Source organism: Salvelinus fontinalis, chromosome 9 (genome assembly GCF_029448725.1).
Source record: "Salvelinus fontinalis isolate EN_2023a chromosome 9, ASM2944872v1, whole genome shotgun sequence".
Lineage (NCBI taxonomy): Eukaryota > Metazoa > Chordata > Actinopteri > Salmoniformes > Salmonidae > Salvelinus > Salvelinus fontinalis.
Window position 1 is genome coordinate 19,658,701 of NC_074673.1, and position 25,718 is coordinate 19,684,418.

Below are 25,718 nucleotides of genomic sequence, written 5' to 3' on the forward strand. Positions count from 1 at the left end.
AACATGTATCTTTCATCAAAGTTTATGATGAGTATTTATGTTATTTGACGTGGCTCTCTGCAATTTCTCAGGATATTTTGGAGGCATTTCTGAACATGGCGCCAATGTAGACTGAGTTTTTTTTTATATAAAAATTAACTTAATCGAACAAAACATATATGTATTGTATAACATGAAGTCCTATGAGTGTCATCTGATGAAGATCATCAAAGGTTAGTGATTCATTTTATCGCTATTTCTGCTTTTTGTGACTCCTGACTTTGGCTGGAAAAAAAACTGTGTTTTTCTGTGATTTTGCGGTGACTTAACATAATCGTTTGTGGTGCTTTCGCTGTAAAGCCTATTTGAAATCGGACACTTTGGTGGGATTAACCTGTTTGGGCTGCAGCCCGACACCGGTACACTTATGACAACATCCAGCTCAAGTGCAGGGCGCGAAATTCAAAAGATATATATTTTTTTATATTTAACTTTCACACATTAACAAGTCCAAGACACCAGATGAAAGGTGCATATCTTGTGAATCAAGCCAACATGTCCGATTTTTAAAATGTTTTACAGGGAAGACACAATATGTAAATCTATTAGCTAACCACGTTCGCAAAAGACACCAATATTCTTACTCCATCAGTTTTTGACTCCATCAGTAGCTATCACAAATTCGGCCAAAAAAAAGATAAATATAGCCACTAACCAAGAAACAACCTCATCAGATGACAGTCTGATAACATTTATTGTATAGCATATGTTTTTTTCAAAAAAATTGCATATTTCAGGTATAAATCATAGTTTACATTTCAGCTACAATCAGAAATTGCACCGAAAGCAGCCATAATATTTACAGACACCAACGTCAAATACCTAATTACTCATCATAAAACATTTCTGAAAAATACATAGTGTACCGCAATTGAAAGACAGGCATCTTGTGATTCTAGACAATATTTCCGATTTATTAAATGTTTTACAGCGCAAACAAAATGTAGCGTGATATTAGCGTAGCCACAATAGCCAGAAACACTTGGGCGCCCACGACCAGTCAACATGCACGACAGATATTAGAAATAGCATCATAAAATGTTTCTTACTTTGGGTGATCTTCCGTCAGAATGTTGGACAAGGTGTCCTTTGTCCAGAACAGTCGTTGTTTTGATCTGGAACGGCAAATATCCCTCTTCATTTAGCATGGGCACTTGCCAAGTGGCACGGATCACTCCAACGTCAACAAAGTTAGAGAACGGAACACGGCAAAACTCCCCAAAAAAATGCAATAATCTGATTAAACTATATTGAAAAAACATACGTTACGATGATATGTTCACATGTATCAAATAAAATCTAAGACGGAGATGTTCGTCGTTCATAACGACAGCTAAACAGAAGGCATATCCATGTCCTCTTTCGCGCGCTCCAGAAACAGGATATGGACGGTCACGTCAAACAAAGACCTTTTATTCCACCTCAGACCAAGATAGACACGAAATTTCTTCTCTCACCGCATCTTGACAACCAGGGGAAGGCGTATGAAGTGTATGTACACTCTTACGTATCACGCCCATGTATAGGCATGCAGTTGAACAGAGCATGGATTTCTGACATTCCACTTCCTGGTCAGGAAAAGTGCTGCAGAAGGAGTTCTGTTTCACTCACAGATATAATTCAAACGGTTTTAGAAACTAGAGAGTGTTTTCTATCCAATAGTAATAATAATATGCATATTGTACGAGCAAGAATTGAGTACGAGGCCGTTTGAAATGGGCACATTTTATCTGGCTACTCAATACGCCCCCTGCTGCCATAACAGGTTAACAACAAGATTACCTTTAAAATGGTATAAGATACATGTTTGAATTTGGCGCCCTGCACTTTCACCGGCTGTTGTCATATCATCCCGTTAACGGGATTGCAGCCATAAGAAGTTTTAAACATGTTTGGCAATTTAGCTAGTTAGCTTACACTTGCTAGCTTATTTATCTTATTTAGCTAGCTTTCTGGTGCTAGCTAATTTGTCCTGGGATATAAACATTGAGTTGTTATTTTACCTGAAATGCACAAGGTCCTCTTCTCCGACAATTAATCCACACATAAACGGCCAACCGAATCGTTTCTAGTCATCTCTCCTCCTTCCAGGCTTTTTCATCTTTGAACTTATTTTTTATTTATTTATTTATTTATTTATTTAACCTTTATTTAACCAGGTAGGCAAATTGAGAACACGTTCTCATTTACAATTGCGACCTGGCCAAGATAAAGCAAAGCAGTTCGACACATACAACAACACATAGTTACACATGGAGTAAAAACAAACATATAGTCAATAATACAGTGAAAAAAAATAAGTCTATATACAATGTGAGCAAGTGAGGTGAGATAAGGGAGGTGAAGGCAAACAGATATATGTATAAATAAATAAAATATAAAAAGGCCATGGAGGCGAAGTGAGTACAACACAGCAAGTAAAATAAAAACTAAAAAACACTGGAATGGTTGGTTTGCATTGGAAGAAAGTGCAAAGTAGAGACAGAAATAATGGGGTGCAAAGGAGCAAAATAAATTAATAAATAAATACAGTAGGTAAAGAGGTAGTTGTTTGGGCTAAATTGTAGATGGGTTATGTACAGGTGCAGTAATCTATGAGCTGCTCTGACAGCTGGTGCTTAAAGCTAGTGAGGGAGATAGGTGTTTCCAGTTTCAGAGATTTTTGTAGTTCGTTCCAGTCATTGGCAGCAGAGAACTGGAAGGAGAGGCGTCCAAAGGAAGAATTGGTTTTGGGGGTGACTAGAGAGATATACCTGCTGGAGCGCGTGCTACAGGTAGGTGCTGCTATGGTGACCAGCGAGCTGAGATAAGGGGGGACTTTACCTAGCAGGGTCTTGTAGATGACCTGGAACCAGTGGGTTTGGCGACGAGTATGAAGCGAGGGCCAGCCAACGAGAGTGTACAGGTCGCAGTGGTGGGTAGTATATGGGGCTTTGGTGACAAAACGGATGGCACTGTGATAGACTGCATCCAATTTATTGAGTAGGGTTTTGGAGGCTATTTTGTAAATGACATCACCGAAGTCGAGGATTGGTAGGATGGTCAGTTTTACAAGGGTATGTTTGGCAGCATGAGTAAAGGATGCTTTGTTGCGGAATAGGAAGCCAATTCTAGATTTGACTTTGGATTGGAGATGTTTGATGTGGGTCTGGAAGGAGAGTTTACAGTCTAACCAGACACCTAGGTATTTGTAGTTGTCCACATATTCTAAGTCAGAGCCGTCCAAAGTAGTGATGTTGGACAGGCGGGCAGGAGCAGGCAGCGATCGGTTGAAGAGCATGCATTTGGTTTTACTTGTATTTAAGAGCAGTTGGAGGCCACGGAAGGAGAGTTGTATGGCATTGAAGCTCGCCTGGAGGGTTGTTAACCTGTCTAGGATCAGCGTGGCGCTAGCGGCACACCCCCCCCCCCCCACTGAAAAACCAGTGCCGCGAAATTCAAAAAAAATATTTTTTTTAAATATTTAACTTTCACACATTAAAGTCCAATACAGCTAATGAAAGACACAGATCTTGTGAATCCAGTCAACATGTCCGATTTTTAAAATGTTTTACAGGGAAGACACAATATGTAAAGATGTACATCTATTACCTAAAAACACATTAGCATAATCCACCATCTTTTATTTGTCCACCAACACCAGTAGCCATCACCAATTCGGCTAAACTAAGATATTTATAGCCCCTAACCAACAAAAAAACTCATTAGATGACAGTCTGATAACATATTTATGGTATGGGATAGGTTTTGTTAGAAAAAAGTGCATATTTCAGGTAGATGGCATAGGTTACAATTGCACCCACCGTCACAAATGGAATAGAAAAACTACTTAGAGCAACGTGTTTACCTACTTACTAATCATCAAACATTTCGTAAAAATACACAGCATACACGAATCGAAAGACACAGATCCTGTGAATACAGACAATATTTCAGATTTTCTAAGTGTCTTACAGCGAAAACACAATAAATCGTTATATTAGCTTAGCACATAGCAATTAGCAGCCCAGCATTGATTCTAGCCAAAGTGAGCGATAAAAGTCAACATCGCCAAAAGATATTAATTTTTTCACTAACCTTCTCAGAATTCTTCCGATGACACTCCTGTAACATCACATTACAACATGCATATACAGTTTGATCGAAAATGTTTATATTTAGCCACCAAAATCATGGTTAGACAATGTGAAATGTAGACAAGCTGGTAAAGAAAAAGTCCTTGCGCCACTTAGACAGTGATCTACTCTTATACATAAATACTCATAAACGTGACTAAAAAATATAGGGTGGACAGGGATTGATAGACAATTTAATTCTTAATACAATTGCGTTATTACATTTTTTAATTTATCCTTACTTTTCAATACAGTTTGCGCCAAGCGAAGCTACGTCAAAAAACATGGCGTCCTAAGCCACTAAAATGTTTCGACAGAAACACGATTTATCATAATAAAAATGTCCTACCTTGAGCTGTTCTTCCATCAGTATCTTGGGCAAAGGATCCTTTCTTGGGAGGAATCGTCTTTTGGTGGAAAGCTGTCCTCTTGCCATGTGAAAATGCCAACTGCGTTCGGGATGAACTGAAAGCGTGTCCACCTATTCACAGCGTTAAAGAAATAAATGTCCCAAAATCGCACTAAACGGCTATAAATTGCTATAAAACGCTTTAAATTAACTACCTTATGATGTTTTTAACTCCTATAACGAGTGAAAAGATGACCGGAGAAATATAACAGGCTAAACTAACGCTTGGAACAGGAGAGGGTCGGTGTCCTCCACGCGCGTTACGCAGCAAGAAAAGACTTGCTAGCTACAGGGTTTTTTCATTTGTAGTGCCTGTGAACGCGCAATCGACCCCATTGGAATCGTCATCACGTAAAGGCATCCAGGGGAAGACGTAAGAAGTGTCCGTATAGTCATAGCAATGACAGTGCCCTTTTAACTGACTTCAGAAGAGTGGCCAACATTTCTCAAATCTGACTCCATGTCAGGGAAATTGCTGTAGAATGGGCTCTGTTCCACTTAGAGACAAAATTTCAACTCCTATAGAAACTATAGACTGTTTTCTATCCAATAATAATAATAATATGCATATTGTACGATCAAGGATTTTGTGGGAAGCCGTTTCAAAAATTAGCCAAATTAGCATAAATAGTCTAAACAGCGCCCCCATCCCCAACAGGTTAACACAGTGTCAAAAGAAGGGCCAGAAGTATACAGAATAGTGTCGTCTGCGTAGAGGTGGATCAGAGAATCACCAGCAGCAAGAGCGACATCATTGATGTAAACAGAGAAGAGAGTCGGTCCAAGAATTGAACCCTGTGGCACCCCCATAGAGACTGCCAGAGGCCCGGACAACAGACCCTCCGATTTGACACACTGAACTCTATCAGAGAAGTAGTTGGTGAACCAGGCGAGGCAATCATTAGAGAAACCAAGGCTGTCGAGTCTGCCAATGAGGATGTGGTGATTGACAGAGTCAAAAGCCTTGGCCAGGTCAATGAATACGGCTGCACAGTATTGTTTCCTATCGATGGCGCTTATATGGTGATCGGCATCTAAACTTTCATAGTATTACCACGACGACCAGCAAAACAATTTGTCTTTCAATCACCCACGTGGGTATAACCAATGAGGAGATGGCACGTGGGTACCTGCTTCTATAAACCAATGAGGAGATAGGAGAGGCAGGACTTTCAGCGCGATCTGCGTCAGAAATAGAAAGGAGTTCTATTTTAGCTCTTGGCATCGCAGACACTCGTTGGCCCGCGCGAGCAGTGTGGGTGCAATAATTGAATAACATGGATTTCTAAATTTATTTTGCGACGCTCACGCACGCGACGTGTCCGGTCTGGTCAGCATGTTAGTGCCAGCTTTGCTTTGTGGTGGTAAATAGACGGCTACGAATAATACAGATGATAACTCTCTTGATAGGTAGTGTGGTCAACATCTAATCATAAGGTACTCTACCTCAGGCGAGCAATACCTCGAGAATTCTTTAATATTAGACATCGCGCACCAGCTGTTATTGACAAAAAGACACACCCCCACCCCTTGTCTTACCAGAGATAGCATCTCTGATTTGCCGATGCATGGAAAATCCCGCCAGCTCCATATTGTCTGTTTCTTCGTTCAGCCATGTCTCGGTGAAACATAAGATGTTACAGTTTTTAATGTCCCATTGGTAGGATAATTTTAATAGTAGGTCATCAATATTGTTTTCCACGATTGTACGTTAGCAAGAAGAATGGAAGGCATTGGGAGTTTGCTCGCTCGCCTCGAGATTCTCAGAAGGATCCCCGATCCGCGTCCCATTTTCCAGTGTCTTTTCTTCACGCAAAAGGCTCTGGATCTGGGCCTGTTCCATTGAAAGCAGGATATCCTTCTCGTCTGACTCATTAAAAGAAGAAGTTTCTTGCAGTCCGTGATGAGTAATCACTTCTCTGATGTCCAGAAGTTATTTTCGGTCATAAGAGACGGTCGCAGCAACATTATGTACACAATAAGTAAAACAAATAAGTTTCACAAAGTGCCCCCCCAAAAAAAAAATTGCACAATTGGTTGGGAGAATATAACACGTCAGCCATGTTCTTCGCACCATCTTTATGAATGAGAGTCATCCAATATGCTATAATAGAAATAACGCCATGCTCATGAAAAATAAATTGTCCTCTCATCTTAAAAGGCACTGACCGCCTCTGCTTGACACACACGGGAAACTGTTGAGCGTGAAAAATTCTTGAACACTCAAACCGGTGCGCCTGCCACCTACTACCTGTTCAAAGGCACTTCAATATTGTTTCTTGCCCATTCACCCTCTGAATGGCACACACACAATCCATGTCTCAATTATCTCAATGCTTAAAAATCCTTCTACACTGATTGGAGTGGATTTAATAAGTGACATCAATAAGGGATCATAGCTTTCAGCTGGATTCACCTGGTCAGTCTATATGGAATGTTTTGTACACTCAGTGTATATCAAATAGTACTGTGGCTCAGCTAACCATTGTTTGTTCTCTCGCCAGTAATCAGTGACATCTGCAGGGAAGTTGTTTGCACCCAGCGGCAGGTAGCCTAGCGGTTGAAAGTGTTGGGCCAGTAACTGTGGGTTGCTAGTTCGAAACCTCAAGCCGTCTAGGTGAGACATCTGTTGATGTGTCCTTGAGCAAGGTAGTTAACCCTAACTGCTCCAGGGTCACCATCAATAATGGCTGTGTCTCAGGGGGAGTGGGCTATGCAACAAAAAAATAATCCATGCTTGTACAAATGTAAGAACCCACCTAATTATTATCTCATCAATGAGCATGTTTTTATTCACATTTTGTAGCACTGTTTTGTTTGATCTAAATTAATTAACTCTGAATGTCTCTTTGATTCCATCATTTCTGGATGCTAGAGTTGCAACTGTCTCCTCACCTCCCGATTCAGGGTCGTGGAAGTTGGGGTCCAGACCTTTCTCCAGGAACTTGGACACCTTTTCGATGTTCCTCTGCTGTACATACTCCATAAACTTCTTCAGGTTCGCCTGGGAGACAGACAGATAGAGAGTCCATGTCATTCAACTAGTATTAAAACATATTTAAATGTCATTCATGCAAATCTAATTGCATTTAATATTGAGGAGGGGGAGCGGTGTAGAGTTTGAAAGACGGGGCGAGAGTGAGAAAGAGAGAGCGATAAATAGATAGATAAAGGAGGAGAAATAGAGTGAATAGGGAGAGATGCATCAGGAAGGAGGGGAGAGAAAAAGAGAGGCAGTGAAATAGAGTGGATAGGGAGAGATGCATCGGGAAGGAGGGGAGAGAAAAAGAGAGGCAGTGAAATAGAGTGGATAGGGAGAGATGCATCGGGAAGGAGGGGAGAGAAAAAGAGAGGCAGTGAAATAGAGTGGATAGGGAGAGATGCATCGGGAAGGAGGGGAGAGAAAAAGAGAGGCAGTGAAACAGAGCAAATGAAGGACAGTTAGGGAGATATAGAGAAAGATAAAACATAGAGGGAGAGAGAGCGCTGTGATTGGGTGATGTAACACTCATGTGGATAGAGATGTTTAATAATGCAGGTGCAAGATGAAAGCTGAAGTGTGTGTTTGTGTTCCATGTCAGTCCAAGTGGAAGATTTAGGTGGATACAGTAGTGCATTAGGCACCGTTGGTAGACCGCAATATTCCATCTCTCTCTACTTCCAAAGCAGAAAAAAACTCACTTTCTATTCATCAAGAACAAAATACAGTACATAGCACTTCTCTTTAAAGGATCAGATCACTTACCCATGCCTTTTCCTGTAATCAACTAGTTCCTATACTGTGCATTATAAGTAAAGGAGACAGCACTTAGGTTTGGGGTCAAGTCCATTTCAATTCAATAAATTCAGCACAATATGGAAAACACACAGGTGTGAGGTAGATTGGGTGTATGTACAGCCATTGGTTATTGAAAGCAGAGGAGTTGAGGTGTGGTCTTTACTCCCAATATTCAGTTTTATGTTACAGTTCCACACCAAAGAGGGAATTTTGGATATCCTTATCTTTGTAACCTTTGCTTGATATTCAGCTCATTGCAGTAAAGCGTTTCAACCATTACAGATGACTATCTCACCCAGATGTTTAGAGAGTGAATTGGAATACATACACATCTGCATCTGCTGTACAAGGCTGGAAAGCTCATTCATAAAATAGCACCATGCAGCCACACACAGAACTGCCCAAATAGGGATTTGGACCAGAATCTATCTGGTCCCCACTGATCTACTTCTGTAGTACTACTGAAACAAGGAAGTTTGCAAGCAAAACACCACAGCCATACAGTACAATGTAAGGACAATACATATTGAATACTTTTATCTGAATAAAAGGTTGAGGTAAATTTCCACTTCAATTCAGTTACTTAGTGATTCAATTTGAATTTCTGTTTAATTCCTGAATTGACTGAATGTAAATGGTATTTACCCCAAAGCCTGACTCGAATCCCTATTAGCCTAATTACCAACCTGTAAAATATTCTCAATCAATACTACTGACTTAGAAACCTTGGGTTACTTGAGAGATTCCATATGCTGACAAGAGCTTTCTGTGAAATAATGATTCCACAGTAGATGTAGCTTTAAATTCAATCCAGCTAACATCATTAAGCAATAGGAAATAGGTAATACAATATTGATACAGCATCTGAAATATTCAATACAGTTTGAACACACAGTATCTGAAGTAGTCAAGACTATATTGGTATAGTATCTAACATAGCTTTATTGTGAGATAAAGAGATGGTATTAAACATAGAGGCTCGAGGAGAGAGCTGTGTTCAGATATAACCCATCTGGCTAACAGAGAGATATCATTACTATTCTATTCTCAAGGTTTCTCTGCCTCACTTGTTACATAACCACCACATGCACTGAAACCTACAGTACACACACACAGACACACACAAAGTAAAAGGTGCAGTGACACAAACAAAGGATTATTTTTTACAGACATACTGTACACAAGCTTGCACAAAAAACACACACGCACACACCACACACACCTTGCCTGTGACCAGCATCGCTAATTAGCAGAACATCATGTAGAAGGCGTGTGCCACTCACCATGTAAGGTGTCAAATATATCCGTCCTTCCAAAATCCCTCTCTTTAACTCCTTCACAACTTCACGTCTCTCTCGTGCTCCCTCACTCAGAGACATCTCCGCTCTCGCCCATACCTGGCTACCCTAGCTCACTCACACACACACACACATTGGCACTGAGAATGACTGCCGACTGCTTCTCTCACCATCATCAGCTGTACTGAGGAGAAATTCCCTCTGGATTTTTTCAGATTATATGATAAGTGGTTGTTATGGTGATAGGATACAAAGAGTGAGCTCTGACTGCCAGAAACATACGTGTGTGGGAAGATAAGTCTGTGCGTGTGTACTATGAAATGCATTACTAGAGAGGCCGGAGGGATGCTTAGCTAGCAATGTGTTTCGTATAATGTGTATAATATTGCCCGTTAAGTGCAGAGGAGAGGAGACAGCTTTGTTATGGCTAATCTACTCAAGTACACATCCTAATGAACACCATCACACACACACACACACAGAGTATCATACTACAAAGTGGAACAGTATACATTTCCCTTCAGGAGAGTGGGGGGGGGGGGGGGTCAATGCGGTTCCAGCCACAGCACAGACTCCTTTATTGAAATACAAACACTGTCACTGATGACTGGGAGCCTTGTTAGGCACAGGAAAAGGACAGGAGAGGATGTGCATGTGAGACGGTTTGTTTGTTGGCATATGTCTGCGTCCCAAGTCCCAACTTGATCTCATAAGTAACTGTAACAATGTAATCTCACAATCTGAGAGAGGCTAACATTCACAGATTTGCAAAACATTACTGATGTTTACAAATAAGTGTGAGTGGTTAGGTTGAAGCATGTTAGCAAGGGGGTTAGGTTTATTTTAGTTTAGGGGTAAGAGTAAGGGTACGGTTAGTTTGAGTCATGCTTGAGGGTGCAGCACTGCCAAATGTAAAGATCAGACACAAATTGGCCACAAAACAATCCCTCTACTGTTATGTTTCTGGTGTGATTTCAGGCTGCCTAGTCTCCAGTTTAATTCACAACACGGGTTCAAGGGTAAAATCTAATCGGGGGATCAATTTGAGACACACACACCGGTCATTCTAATGTCATTACCACGGGAACCCATATCATAGCAACGAGAAGCCCTCCCCATAGTAACGCGGTACGCACACAGAAACAGATGAACCAGCAAAAGAGAACTGACAGATATGGGACAGAACACACACATGTTTCACACACGCACACATACACAAGCACGCCGTGCTATGCACACACGCACTGATACAGAATTTTTATTTGAGCCAGTTTGTTACAGCAGGAAAATAATCATGCAGAAACAAGAAATGGGAATTATGTAGTTTATAATTAATGGAAATTTTTTGAAGAGGTTGATATATTTTTCGTTACGGCAAATCAAGTCTGACATTTTAAAGTGGAAAATTGAAACTTTAGAAGCCTTTTTAAACCTCGGATTTTCCTGTTGTGCAGGAAAATTCTCAACAAAAGAGTGATCAAATTAAGATCCTACATCTGTACTCACGTGTCACAGACACATACACACACACACACACACACAACCACTGTCTACCTTGCATTAGGAAACACATCAGAATGCCATTCAGTCAGGGAGATTTTCTCCAAATCAGCATTTACACTCACTGTATCCAATGGTAAAGGTTAATATCTGCCAACACAGCAGGCCCAACACCCAGCAGTGTGATCTTAAATTCACTGTCAGAGCATAAGATACTGTTCATATAACCATGTGCTAGTGTGTGTTTTTTTGTTGTAAATCACAAAGTGCATCTGCATTTCCTACAAAGTAGGAAAATGATCAGCAACAGAAGATTGATCAAATTAAGATCCTACATATGTTCACAGTACATGCTACATATTCTTCTAGAGAGCAAGTAACCAAGTATACACTTCAGAGTTCACTGGCGAGCAAGTAACCAAGTACACTTGCCAGGAGAGTAAAGTCAATGACCTTAAGGATTTAGATAAATAATCCCATGGTTTAATCCTGACACTCTTTCTATCTCCAAGGTTTCTCCTCTTAGACTTCATCTGCTACCTTCAGATAATGGCTACAGTGTGAGGACCCTGCCAGAAAGAATCAATCTCTCTCTCTCTCTCTCTCTCTCTCTCTCTCTCTCTCTCTCTCTCTCTCTCTCTCTCTCTCTCTCTCTCTCTCTCTCTCTCTCCCTCTCCCTCTCCCTCTCCCTCTCCCTCTCCCTCTCCCTCTCCCTCTCCCTCTGTCTCCCACCCAGAGTTGTTTTCTTTTCCTTCAGGCATTCCTCACTAAATGTAGCTAATCCTACATTTGCATTTTATTCACCAGTGTGTTTAGTCCTCATAGTGTAGCACAGTAGGTGAACTCAGTAGGTATATTTGACACCCCATGGACTACATTTCCTCCCATCATCACTTCATGCCTCTGTAGCTCCTAGTCACAGACAACTGGGTTATAGTATGTACCATCACGGATCAGCAGTCATCATAAAGCTCCAATGTAAAGTAGTGGGTTAATGTCAACTGGACCTTGAAATACACACATGCTTTCATACATCACAACTACTTATCATTACATACCAATGGAAGCAGCTGAGGGGAGGATGGCTGGAACGGCTGGAACAGAGCGAATGGAATGGCATCAAACACATGGAAACCATGTATTTGATACTATTGCACTCATTCTGCTCCAGTCATTACCACGAGCCCTTCCTCCCCAAGGAAGGTGCCCCCAACCTCCTGTGTTACATACAGTACTGTATGTAAACACTGTATGTGGAATATGCACATACTGTACACATCCAGAAGCATCAGAATTACTCAACCGTCATGAAGATTGAATGTATTGATGTATTCACACATCCTCTGGACCATCACTACAACTACTTAACCATCTCATGTAAACACGAGGAACACTTGATCCAGCGTGCACGGAAACTTACTAGGTGAGCCAAACCAAGTGATCTACACACAAGCTCTGGAACATCTTAACTAGTTGGGCTAACCACGTGAATACTTACTGCCTGTGAAATACACACTCACCCAACATGACCAGAAACATCACAAGTTAAGCATCATGTGTGAATACTGTGTACTCTGTTAATTCTAAGTGTCAGGGATCAAAAGGATCACTTGGATCCTCTGTGAATTATGTCAACAAATGATGATATCAGTCATGGGTAAACAGAACCGACAGACAGGCTAAGGAAGCATATAACATGGCTCCCTATGGCACACCCTGTACTGCACTACAATGGCCCAAAGCCATATGTTCAGTTTACAGTCACAAAGTATCAATAGCACATTATGGAGAATAGACAGTCATTTGAGATTTGGTCTTTGTCTCAAATGATTCCTTTCCAACCATTTTGCACTACTTTGGGTACAGAGGCATATGGCTCTGTCACGAATGGTGCACTGATTCCCTATTTATTCCTCATGTTATGTAGACACTGTAGATCTATATCCAACATGCTGTATGTTGGCAGTCAGTATCTGTCTGAAAGCTCAGGGTCATATGGCTTTGAGACAGCTACATGGCTGCACACTGAAGATGTGCACAAGGACTAGGCTATGCAGTACAAAGAAGCATATGGAAGGGAAGAATTACATATTTGGACCAACACTAATGCTTTCTGAATCAATGCTCTTTAATAGGATACTTCCTATACTTGTATAGTTAGCATCAGCAGCAGGGGTGCTCAACTCCCCGCCACTAACATAAAGTGATGGCTGTGATACGTGGAGAGGTGGCATATCCAGCTGTCTGTTCTCCATATGTGACACTGATGATGATTTCATTTTATAATTGGATCACCATTGTGTAGATCATATTATTGTGTAGATCATAGTAGAAAAGCCAACGATAAAGGCATTAAGGCTTGCGCTCCTTTTTTTCTTGTTGATCTGTTGGCGGTAGGGGCATTTGATTCAGAAGCCCTGTGCACCGGATAGGCAAAGTGTTCCCATTTTGAACCATTTCATTTTTCTGAAAAGACAAACTCCGCCTACCCGGTGGACCAGGAGATCTGTGAATAAATCGTGAGTGCCTACTGCGCTGGCCAATCGTATAGCTCAAATCACCGTGCCTACAGCTTCCATGCCCCCGGCCACAGCAAATTTGACACTAGCTTACTTGAGATTTAATTACTTTTAAAACCATGACCAAGAGAGACTGTCAAAGAATACAGCAACGAGCTGCTGTTTTTATTTGTGAGTAGATGTCTACGTTTTATTCAACACTGTCTACACTATTACAAAATATCAAATGCGCGTCACTCTACTTCCACTCGCGATGACTGAGTAGTCAAGTGTATCGATAGCCCTACGTTTTATTATTATTAGCAGCTCGACTCTGTCCCTCTCTGTCTCTCTCTCTCTGGTCAGTCTCACCGGAGGAAAGGAGGGAGAGAGCATGGACCGTGAGAGGCGGACCCTCTGCTGCTCCCTCCCTCCGCTAAGACTGATACCGTGATCAAAATAACTTCAGTTGTGTTCAAGACAACTGGGAACTCGGGGAAAAAAATGAAATCCGACTGGGACAAATCTTTTTGACCGGTCATCCAACTGGGAAACTCTGGCATCTTTCTAGAACTCCAACTTTCCTACCTGAAGTTCACTGACGTCAGTTTTTTTTTTTCGAGTTTCCAGTTGTCTTGAGAGCACCATGACCATCAGATGCAGGTACAGTCAGTCCAGTAAAATAAAACATTTAATTATTTCAATTTATGCTCAGCTGTGCCTCACAAGTGTTACACCAAGTAATCTATTTTGTTATCAAATCTTGAGTTTTGAAATATAAAATGGTTTGAGAAGGACAATATTAGCAGGCCAGGCATATAGCCGACATGCTGTGATAATGTTGTCACGCCCTGGCCTTAGTATTCTTTGTTTTCTTTATTATTTTAGTTAGGTCAGGGTGTGACATGGGGAATGTTTGTGTTTTGTTGGTTTTGGGTGTTTTTTATGGTAAAGGGGTTGTTGTATAGTATATGGGTTTGTGTGGAGTACATGTGTCTAGTGTTGTCTATGTATGTTTAGTGGTCTAGGAGAGTCTATGGTTACCTGAATGAGTTCCCAATTAGAGACAGCTGATTTCGGTTGTCTCTGATTGGGAGCCTTATTTAGGGTAGCCATAGGCTCTCATTGGTTGTGGGTAATTGTCTATGTAGAACGTTTGTAGCCTGTGTGTGTATGTGCACAACGTTATTTAGCTTCACGGTCGTTTGTTGTTTTGTATAGTTTGTTAAAGTGTGTCGTGTTTATTTTCGTCATCTTTTAAAAATAAAAGAAGATGGCATATTTTCCTAAAGCTGCGTTTTGGTCCATCAATCCTCCACACGATCGTGACAGAATTACCCACCATCGGACCAAGCAGCGGAAAACAAAGCAACAGCAGCAATGTCAAGACTCCTGGACGTGGGAGGAAATTCTAGACGGGAGAGGACCCTGGTCACAGCCAGGGGAATATCACTGCCCCAAGGCAGAGATGGAGGCAGCACGGCGACACGGGAGGAAGCCCAAGAGACAGCACAAAAAATTTTTTGGAGGGGGGCACTTGGAGCAGTCGGCGAAGTTGAGGGGTGAGTCTGAGTGGGTCGAGGAGTTATTGGACAGATTGGAGGAGAGTGAACGAAGGGGAGATTATGAGACATTCGAAGAGTTGTTGACGAAATTGGAGGAGAGTGAAGAGAGAGAGCTGTTGGTTTGGCAGAGTATGCAATGCATTCTCCCTGAGGAGCGTATTAGCTGTCCGATGCCACCTGTGTCAGTTCCTCGTACTCAGCCTGAAACTTGTGTTAAAGTTCCGGAAGATTTGATGCCGGCTATACACACCAGGTCTCCAGTACACCTTCACAACCCGGTGTGTCCTGTTCCTACTTTTTGCACTCATCCTGAGATGCATGTCCCCAGCCCTGTACCACTAGTTCCGGCACCAAGCACTAGGTCTAAGGTGCGTCTCCAGAGCCCTTTACGCACTGTTCCTGCTCCCCGCACTAGCTTTGAGGTGCGTGTTTCCAGCCCATTACCACCAGTGCCTACACCACGCATCAAGCTTCCTGGGTGTCTCCAGAGCCCTGTTCTTCCTCCACGTACTAGCCCTGTGGTGCGTGTCTCCAGCACATTACCACCAGTGCCTACACCACGCACCAAGCCCTCTGTGTGTCTCCAGAGTCCTGTACGCACTGTTCCTTCTCCCCGTACTCGCCCTGATGTGCGGGTCCTCAGCCCGGTACCACCAGTACCGGTACCACGCACAAGGCCTATAGTACGCCTTGAGAGTCCAGTGTGCCCTGTTGTTGCTCCCCGCACTAGCCTTGAGATGCGTGTCCCTAGCCCGGTACCACCAGTTCCGGCACCACGCACTAGGCCTAATGTGCGTCTCCAGGGTCCAGTATGCCCTGTTCCTTCTCCCCGCACTAGCCCTGAGATGCGTGTTCCCAGCCCGATACCACCAGTGCCGGCACCACGCACTAGGCCTAATGTGCGTCTCCAGGGTCCAGTATGCCCTGTTCCTTCTCCCCGCACTAGCCCTGAGATGCGTGTCCCCAGCCCGGTGCCACCAGTCCCGGCACCACGCACCAGGCCTACAGTGCGCCTCAGCCGGCAGGAGTCTGCCGTCTGCACAGCGATGACTGAACTGCCCGTCTCCCCAGCGCCATCTGAGCCATCCGTCTCCCCAGCGCCATCTGAGCCATCCGTCTCCCCAGCGCCATCTGAGCCATCCGTCTCCCCAGCGCCATCTGAGCCATCCGTCTGCAATGAGCCTGCAAAGCCGCCCGTCTGCCATGAGCCTGCAAAGCCGCCCGTCTGCCATGAGCCTACTGAGCCGTCCGCCAGACAGGAGCCGCTAGAGCCGCCAGCCAGACAGGAGCCGCTAGAGCCGTCCGTCAGACAGGAGCTGCCAGAGCCGCCAACCAGACAGGATCTGCCAGAGCCGCCAACCAGACAGGATCTGCCAGAGCCGCCAACCAGACAGGATCTGCCAGAGCCGCCAACCAGACAGGATCTGCCAGATCAGTCAGCCAGCCATGAGCAGCCAGATCCGTCAGCTAGCCATGAGCAGCCAGATCAGTCAGCTAGCCATGAGCAGCCAGATCCGTCAGCCAGCCATGAGCAGCCAGATCCGTCAGCCAGCCATGAGCAGCCAGATCCGTCAGCCAGCCATGAGCAGCCAGATCCGTCAGCCAGCCATGAGCAGCCAGATCCGTCAGCCAGCCATGAGCAGCCAGATCCGTCAGCTAGCCATGAGCAGCCAGATCCGTCAGCTAGCCATGAGCAGCCAGATCCGTCAGCTAGCCATGAGCAGCCAGATCCGTCAGCTAGCCTTGAGCAGCCAGATCCGTCAGCTAGCCATGAGCAGCCAGATCCGTCAGCTAGCCATGAGCAGCCAGATCCGTCAGCTAGCCATGAGCAGCCAGATCCGTCAGCTAGCCATGAGCAGCCAGATCCGTCAGCCAGCCATCGGCCGTCCCTCAGTCCGGAGCTGCAGTCCCTCAGTCCGGAGCTGCAGTCCCTCAGTCCGGAGCTGCCGTTCCTCAGTCCGGAGCTGCCCCTTATCCTGGTGCTGCCCCTTATCCTGGGGCTGTCCCCTTACCCTGGTACTGCCCCTTAGTTCGGAACTGCCCCTTACCCTGGTACTGCCCCTTACCCTGGTACTGCCCCTTAGTCCGGAGCTGCCCCTTAGTCCGGAACTGCCCCTTAATGCAATGGGGTTAATGTTGAGAGGGGTCATTTTGAGGAAGCTAAGGAGGTGGTTAGGGACTGTGGTGACGTGGGGACCACGACCAGAGCCGGAGCCGCCACCGTGGATGGAAGCCCACCCAGACCCTCCCCTAGACTGTGTAATGGTGCGCCCGGAGTTCGCACCTTAAGGGGGGGGTTATGTCACGCCCTGGCCTTAGTATTCTTTGTTTTCTTTATTATTTTAGTTAGGTCAGGGTGTGACATGGGGAATGTTTGTGTTTTGTTGGTTTTGGGTGTTTTTTATGGTAAAGGGGTTGTTGTATAGTATATGGGTTTGTGTGGAGTACATGTGTCTAGTGTTGTCTATGTATGTTTAGTGGTCTAGGAGAGTCTATGGTTACCTGAATGAGTTCCCAATTAGAGACAGCTGATTTCGGTTGTCTCTGATTGGGAGCCTTATTTAGGGTAGCCATAGGCTCTCATTGGTTGTGGGTAATTGTCTATGTAGAACGTTTGTAGCCTGTGTGTGTATGTGCACAACGTTATTTAGCTTCACGGTCGTTTGTTGTTTTGTATAGTTTGTTAAAGTGTGTCGTGTTTATTTTCGTCATCTTTTAAAAATAAAAGAAGATGGCATATTTTCCTAAAGCTGCGTTTTGGTCCATCAATCCTCCACACGATCGTGACAAATGTATTAGGCCTCTGCACAACCCTCATTCCTACAGAACTGTTTTTAGTCAATGGTAATTAATAGTTAATGTTACATTTGTTTAAAAAAAAATCTGAGTGGTAGATATTGTCACGCTCGTCGTAATGATGAGACCAAGGCGCAGCGTGCATAGAGTTCCACATACTTTTAATAAAGTGAAACTCACAAAACAATAAAGAACAAACAAAACGTGACGCTACTGGAGTGCACAAAGGCAACTTACTGTAGAAAAGATCCCGCAACACAAACGAGGAGAATGGCTACCTAAATATGATCCCCAATCAGAGACAACGATAAACATCTGTCTCTGATTGGGAACCATATCAGGCCAACATAGACATACAAAAACCCTAGACATACAAAACTAGCGTACCCACCCTAGTCACACCCTGACCTAACCAAAATATATAGAAAAACAGAGATATCTAAGGTCAAGGCGTGACAGTACACCCCCCCCCCCCTCCCCCAAAGGTGCGGGCTACCGGCCGCAAACCTGAACCTATAGGGGGAGGGTCCCTGTGGGCATCTACCCTTGGTGGCAGCTTTGCTTCTGGACGCAGCTCTGGAAGCTCCGGACCGTGGGTTGTCTCAAGAGACCCGGACCGCGGATCGTCGCCGGAGGAACCGGACCGTAAATCGTCGCAGAAGGCTCTGGACTGAGAACCCCTGCTGAAGGCTCCGGACCGGGGACCGTGGGACCGCCGCCAGAGACTCCGGACCGGCAACCGTCTCAGGAGGTTCCGGACCGTAGACCGTCTCAAGAGGTTCCGTACCGTAGACCGTCTCAGGAGGTTCCGGACCATAGACCGTCTCAGGAGGTTCCGGAAAGTGAAACGTCGCCGGAAGCTCTGGACCGTGGAACTGTCGCCGGAAGCTCTGGACTGGGAACTGTCGCCGGAAGCTCTGGACTGGGAACTGTCGCCGGAAGCTCTGGACTGTGGAGGCGCACTGGAGGCCTGATGCGTGGGACCGGTACCGGTGGCACCGGGCTGATGGCACGCACCTCAGGGCGAGTGCGGGGAAGAGGCACATGACGTACTGGACTGTGGATGCACACTGGAGATCTGATGCATGGGACCGGTATAGGTGGCACCGGGCTGATGACACGCACCTCAGGGCGAATGCGGAGAGGAGGCACAGGACGTACTGGACTGTGGACACGCACTTGAGGGAGAGTGCGAGGAGCAGGAACAGGACACACCTGACTGGGAAAGCGCACTTGAGGGAGAGTGCAAGGAGTTGGCACAGGACACACTGGGTTGTGAAGATACACTGGAGACCTGGTGTGTATAGCCGGAATCAATTGTTCCGGAACTTTAACATACATTTCAGGATCAGTACGAGGAACTGACACAGGTGGCATCGGACAACTAACACGCTCCTCAGGGCGAATGCCGTGCATACTACGTCATACCAACAGCTCTCTCTCGTCACTCTCCTTCAATTTGACCGACAACTCCTCGAAGGTCTCTAACTCTCCCCTCCGTTCACTCTCCTCCAATTTGTCCAATAACTCCTCGACAGTCTCTGACTCACTCCTCAACTTCGCCGACTATTCCATGTGCCCCCCCCCCCCCCCAATTTTTTTTTATTGGGGTTTCTGTGGCCTTCCTCCCCAACGTCGTTGCTGTCCTCTCATGCTCCTAGGCGACTCACGCCAAGGAAGGCGATCCTGTCCTGCCAGGATTTCCTCCCAAGTCCAGGATCCCTTCCCATCCAGGATCTCTTCCCAAGTCCAGGATACTTCCTCCTCCTGGGCACGCTGCTTGGTCCTTTGTTGCTGGGATCTTCTGTCATGCTCGTCGTAATGATGAGACCAAGGCGCAGCGTGCATAGAGTTCCACATACTTTTAATAAAGTGATACTCACAAAACAATAAAGAACAAACAAAACGTGACGCTACTGGAGTGCACAAAGGCAACTTACTGTAGACAAGATCCCACAACATAAATGAGGAAAATGGCTACCTAAATATGATCTCCAATCAGAGACAACGATAAACATCTGTCTCTGATTGGGAACCATATCAGGCCAACATAGACATACAAAAACCCTAGACATACAAAACTAGCGTACCCACCCTAGTCACACCCTGACCTAAGCAAAATACACTGCTCAAAAAAATAAAGGGAACACTTAAACAACACAATGTAACTCCAAGTCAATCACACTTTTGTGAAATCAAACTGTCCACTTAGGAAGCAACACTGATTGACAATAAATTGCACATGCTGTTGTGCAAATGGAATAGACAAAAGGTGGAAATTATAGGCAATTAGCAAGACACCCCCAATAAAGGAGTGATTCTGCAGTTGGTGACCACTGACCACTTCTCAGTTCCTATGCTTCCTGGCTGATGTTTTGGTCACTTTTGAATGCTGGCGGTGCCCTCACTCTAGTGGTAGCATGAGACGGAGTCTACAACCCACACAAGTGGCTCAGGTAGTGCAGCTCATCCAGGATGGCACATCAATGCGAGCTGTGGCAAGAAGGTTTGCTGTGTCTGTCAGCGTAGTGTCCAGAGCATGGAGGCGCTACCAGGAGACAGGCCAGTACATCAGGAGGCGTGGAGGAGGCCGTAGGAGGGCAACAACCCAGCAGCAGGACCGCTACCTCCGCCTTTGTGCAAGGAGTAGCACTGCCAGAGCCCTGCAAAATGACCTCCAGCAGGCCACAAATGTGCATGTGTCAGCATATGGTCTCACAAGGGCTCTGAGGATCTCATCTCGGTACCTAATGGCAGTTAGGCTACCTCTGGCGAGCACATGGAGGGCTGTGTGGCCCCACAAAGAAATGCCACCCCACACCATGACTGACCCACCGCCAAACCGGTCATGCTGGAGGATGTTGCAGGCAGCAGAACGTTCTCCACGGCATCTCCAGACTCTGTCACGTCTGTCACGTGCTCATGTGCTCAGTGTGAACCTGCTTTCATCTGTGAAGAGCACAGGGCGCCAGTGGCGAATTTGCCAATATTGGTGTTCTCTGGCAAATGCCAAACGTCCTGCACGGTGTTGGGCTGTAAGCACAAACCCCACCTGTGGACGTCGGGCCCTCATACCTCCCTCATGGAGTCTGTTTCTGACCGTTTGAGCAGACACATGCACAATTGTGGCCTGCTGGGGGTCATTTTGCAGGGCTCTGGCAGTGCTACTCCTTGCACAAAGGCGGAGGTAGCGGCCCTGCTGCTGGGTTGTTGCCCTCCTACGGCCTCCTCCACGTCTCCTGATGTACTGGCCTGTCTCCTGGTAGCGCCTCCATGCTCTGGACACTACGCTGACAGACACAGCAAACCTTCTTGCCACAGCTCGCATTGATGTGCCATCCTGGATGAGCTGCACTACCTGAGCCACTTGTGTGGGTTGTAGACTCCCTCTCATGCTACCACTAGAGTGAGAGCTCGCCAGCATTCAAAAGTGACCAAAACATCAGCCAGGAAGCATAGGAACTGAGAAGTGGTCTGTGGTCACCACCTGCAGAATCACTCCTTTATTGAGGGTGTCTTGCTAATTGCCTATAATTTCCACCTTTTGTCTATCCCATTTGCACAACAGCATGTGCAATTTATTGTCAATAAGTGTTGCTTCCTAAGTGGACAGTTTGATTTCACAGAAGTGTGATTGACTTGGAGTTACATTGTGTTGTTTAAGTGTTCCCTTTATTTTTTTGAGCAGTGTATATAGAAAAACAGAGATATCTAAGGTCAGGGCGTGACAGATATAGGCTTACTTTTTGACTGTGAAAGTGATCTTGACTCAGATAAGGTTGGTAACCACTTAAATAGCACATAGCGTGGCTTCAAATGGTGTCTTGATTTTACCCACTTCCAAGCATCAAAATAAACATTTGTTTTCTTAAAAGCCTGAAATCAGTGCAACCCGAAGTAAACAGCATTAGCCTGCAGAGTTTGTTCCATATCCCCTCCTGTCCTTTTGTTGGCTGTCTTATATAAGGGTTAAGATGAAGCAGGCAGGCCTTGACCTGTATGTCCCAGATGCTTTATACAGAAACCATCCTGCTGCAGGGGGAAAGCATTTTAATTAAAGAGAGAGAGAGAGAGAGATGGAGATGAAGAAAGAGGGAGGGAGGGGGAGATGGAGATGAAGAGAGAGAGAAAAAGGGAGGGGAGAGATGGAGATGAAGAGAGAGAAAGAGAGGGACAGAGAGAGATGGAGATGAGTAGAGAGACAGAGCAAGATGGAGATGAAGATGAAGAGAGTAAGAGGAAGGGTGAGAGATGGAGATGAAGAGAGAAAAAGAGGGAGGGGGAGAGATGGACATTATACTATCATGTCCACAGCCAGTGAACAGCTAGAGGAGTAATGGAGTAAGAGAAATATGTCACCGCTCGAGTACAGTCGGCCTCCTACAGCACAGCAACCACTCCATCTCTAATGGGAATCCACAGTATCTGAAGCAGCGATTCTCAACTGGTGGGTCACGACCCGGGAGATTTTGAATGAGTCACTGTGTTTTTGTAGATTTTTTTTCAATTGAAAAAATACTCCAGCCTGAACTTAAACGACTAAAACCAGGTAGATATTGGTAGAAAGTGACTCAATAATATTACCTCTGAACAATTTTCTCTTCAATAACAGTATGTTCATAATAGAGCTATTAGCAGCGCTATTTAGTGGATATGGGTATACTTTAATTGTTTTCTTTGTCATAATTGCTACAATTTCTATCAATATAGTATTAAAAATAGTTTTTCAGATTGCATTTTGGCGAATATTTGTTATGATGCAACAATTGTCGCGACTGAGACAACCTAGTTTAATTTGGGTCCAGAGGCAAAACCAGCTGAGAAGCAATGATCTAAAGCACAGCTAACACAATGCACAGAACAATGCGCCATTAAGATAATATGACGAGCTAAATCCCTTCTACATTGGCAGGAAAAAGTATGTGAACCCTTTGAAATTATCTGGATTCCTGTATAAATTGGTCATACAATTAGATCTGATCTTCATCTAAGTCACAACAACAGACAAACACAGTTTGCTTATATTAACAACACACAAATTAGTGTATTTTTCTTGTCTATATTGAATACATCACTTAAACATTTACAGTGTAGGTTGGAAAAAGCATGTGAACCCCTAGTCTAATGGCTTCTCCATAAGCTAATTGGAGTCAGGAGTCAGCTAACCCAGAGTCCAATCAATGAGACGAGATTGGAGATGTTGGTTAGAGCTGCCATGCCCTATGAAAAACACAACAACATTTGAGTTTGCTATTCACAAGAAGCATTGCCTGATGTGAACCATGCCTCAAACAAAAGAGATCTCAGAAGACCTAAGATGAAGAATTGTTGACTTGCATAAAGCTGGAAAGGGTTAAAAAAGTATCTCTAAAAGCCTTGATGTTCATCAGTCCACGGTAAGACAAATTGTCTATAAAGGTTCAGCACTGTTGCTATTCTCCCTAGGAGTGGCCGTCCTGCAAAGATGACTGCAAGAGCACAGCGCAGAATAGTCAATGAGGTTAAGAAGAATCTTGAGTGTCAGCTAAAGACTTAAATAAATCTTTGGAACATGCTAACATCTCTGTTGCTGTGTCTACGATACATAAAACACTAAACAAGAATGTTGTTCATGGGAGGAAACCACAGAAGACATTGAAGACAAAAACAGAAGACAAAAGACATTGATGCACGTCTGAAGTTCTCAAAAGAGCATCTGGATGTTCCACAGCGCTACTGGCAAAATATTCTGTGGACAGATGAAACTACAGTTGAGTTGTTTGGAAGGAACACACAATACTATGTGTGGAGAAAAAAAAGACACAGCACACCAACATCAAAACCTCATCCCAACTGTAAAGTATGGTGGAGGGAGCATCATGGTTTGGAGCTGCTTTGCTGCCTCATGGCCTTTACAGCTTGCAATCATTGACGGAAAAATTAATTCCCAAGTTAATCAAGACATTTTGCAGGAGAATGTTAGGCTATCTGTCCGCCAATTGAAGCTCAACAGATGTTGGGTGATGCAACAGGACAACGGCCCAAAACACAGAAGTAAATGAACAACAGAATGGCTTCAACAGAAGAAAATATTCCTTCTGGAGTGGCCCAGTCAGAGTCCTGACCTCAACCCGATTGAGATGCTGTAGCATGACCTCAAGAGAGTGGTTCACACCAGACATCCCAAGAATATTGCTGAACTGAAACAGTTTTGTAAAGAGGAATGGTCCAAAATTCCCCTGACTGTTGTGCAGGTCTGATCCACAACTACGGAAAATGTTTGGTTGAGGTTATCGCTGCCAGAGTAGGGTCAGCAAGTTATTAAAACTAAGGGTTCACATACTTTTTCCACCCTGCACTGTGAATGTTTACACAGTGTGTTCAATAAAGACATGAAAACGTATACTTATTTGTGTGTTAGTTTAAGTAGACTTTTTAAAATCTTTTTAGGTTCTTATTTAGAGAAGATAACTCACAGACACTAGAGAAGCTTAACCAAGTGGAATTCTTCCCAAAGGGTCGACACACCTGTATTCAGACACCGACATGGCTTCCCCCCTGGTGGTATTCATACCCCACTTTGGGTGGAGTCTCCTCCTTATCGCTAAACATTGCATCATTCTTGCTAAGCAGGGAACTAAGTGATATGAGCCTTCAACGGTTTCTCCCCTTATCAGTACTGTCACATGCATTTGTTTTCGTGTGGTGACATCCGGTTTGGAGCGAGCGGTCGCATTTGCATTCGCTCCGCAGGTAGTATAACTTTTCATTACATTTCATTACATTTCATTATAGTACAACGGTTTGATTTGTCTAACCTTAGCAATTTCTTCTTAGCTAGCTACATAGCCGTCTGTGTATCAAAGATAATTGCGTAATTATCGTATTTCGTCGTCTATCGTAGTCCACACTGCTATCTGCCCAGCAGCTAGCCAGCTAGCCAGCTAGCAAACGTCCACCGTCTACCGAATAGTAGTATAACTTTTCATTACATTTCATTACATTTCATTATAGTACAACGGTTTGATTTGTCTAATCTTAGCAACTTCTTCTTAGCTAGCTACATAGCCGTCTTTGTATCAAAGATAATTGCGTAATTATCGTATTTCGTCGTCCTAACGCAGTCTACACTGCTATCTGCCCAGCATCTAGCCAGCTAGCAAACGTCCACCGTCTACCGAATAGCAGCACTGTAGAAACTATTACACTCAACGGAACGACTTGATTAGTGTAGTGTTAGCTAGCTAGATAGTTGTCTTTGCTGTCTTCGTATCCAAGATAATTGGGTAGTTCAGAGTGTGTAGTTTTAGAGTGATTATCTTAATTTACCGAGGTTAGCTAGCCAGCTATTTGTCGTCCTTAACGTAGGAAACACTGCTAGCTAGCCAACAGCTAGCCAACGTCTACCGAATAGAACTTCCGCACTCAACAACCCGGTCGCATTCCGCTTCGCTCCACAGGTAGTATCACATTTTCATTTCATTTCATTACAGTACAACGGTTTGATTTGTTTGATCGTAGCTAGCTACATAGCCGTCTTTGTATCAAAGATAATTGTGTAGTCTAGAGCGATTTTCTAGGTTAGCTAGCCAGCTATTTTCGTTCTTTTAACGTAACGTAATCAACACTGCTAGCTGGCCAGCTAGCCACCGAATAGCAGCACTGTAGCAACACTGTAGAAACTATTACACTCAACGGAACGACTTGATTAGTGTAGTGTCAACAACGCAGCCACTGCCAA

The 25,718-nt window shown here is 44.4% G+C and overlaps 1 protein-coding gene across 6 annotated transcripts in view; it reads right to left on the reverse strand.

The window, feature by feature from the left end:
* The window catches only part of LOC129862219 (SH3 and multiple ankyrin repeat domains protein 3-like), a 423,372-nt gene that overhangs the window by 176,505 nt on the left and 221,149 nt on the right, over nt 1-25,718 (reverse strand). For 5 of the 6 annotated variants that reach the window (XM_055933651.1, XM_055933649.1, XM_055933650.1 and 2 more), the window contains one exon: nt 7,459-7,567. In XM_055933651.1, the coding sequence (XP_055789626.1) occupies nt 7,459-7,567 (109 nt within the window). Of the gene's footprint in view, nt 1-7,458; nt 7,568-9,624; nt 10,062-25,718 lie in introns of those variants that run through there. The other variant, XM_055933652.1, reaches the window with a different exon arrangement.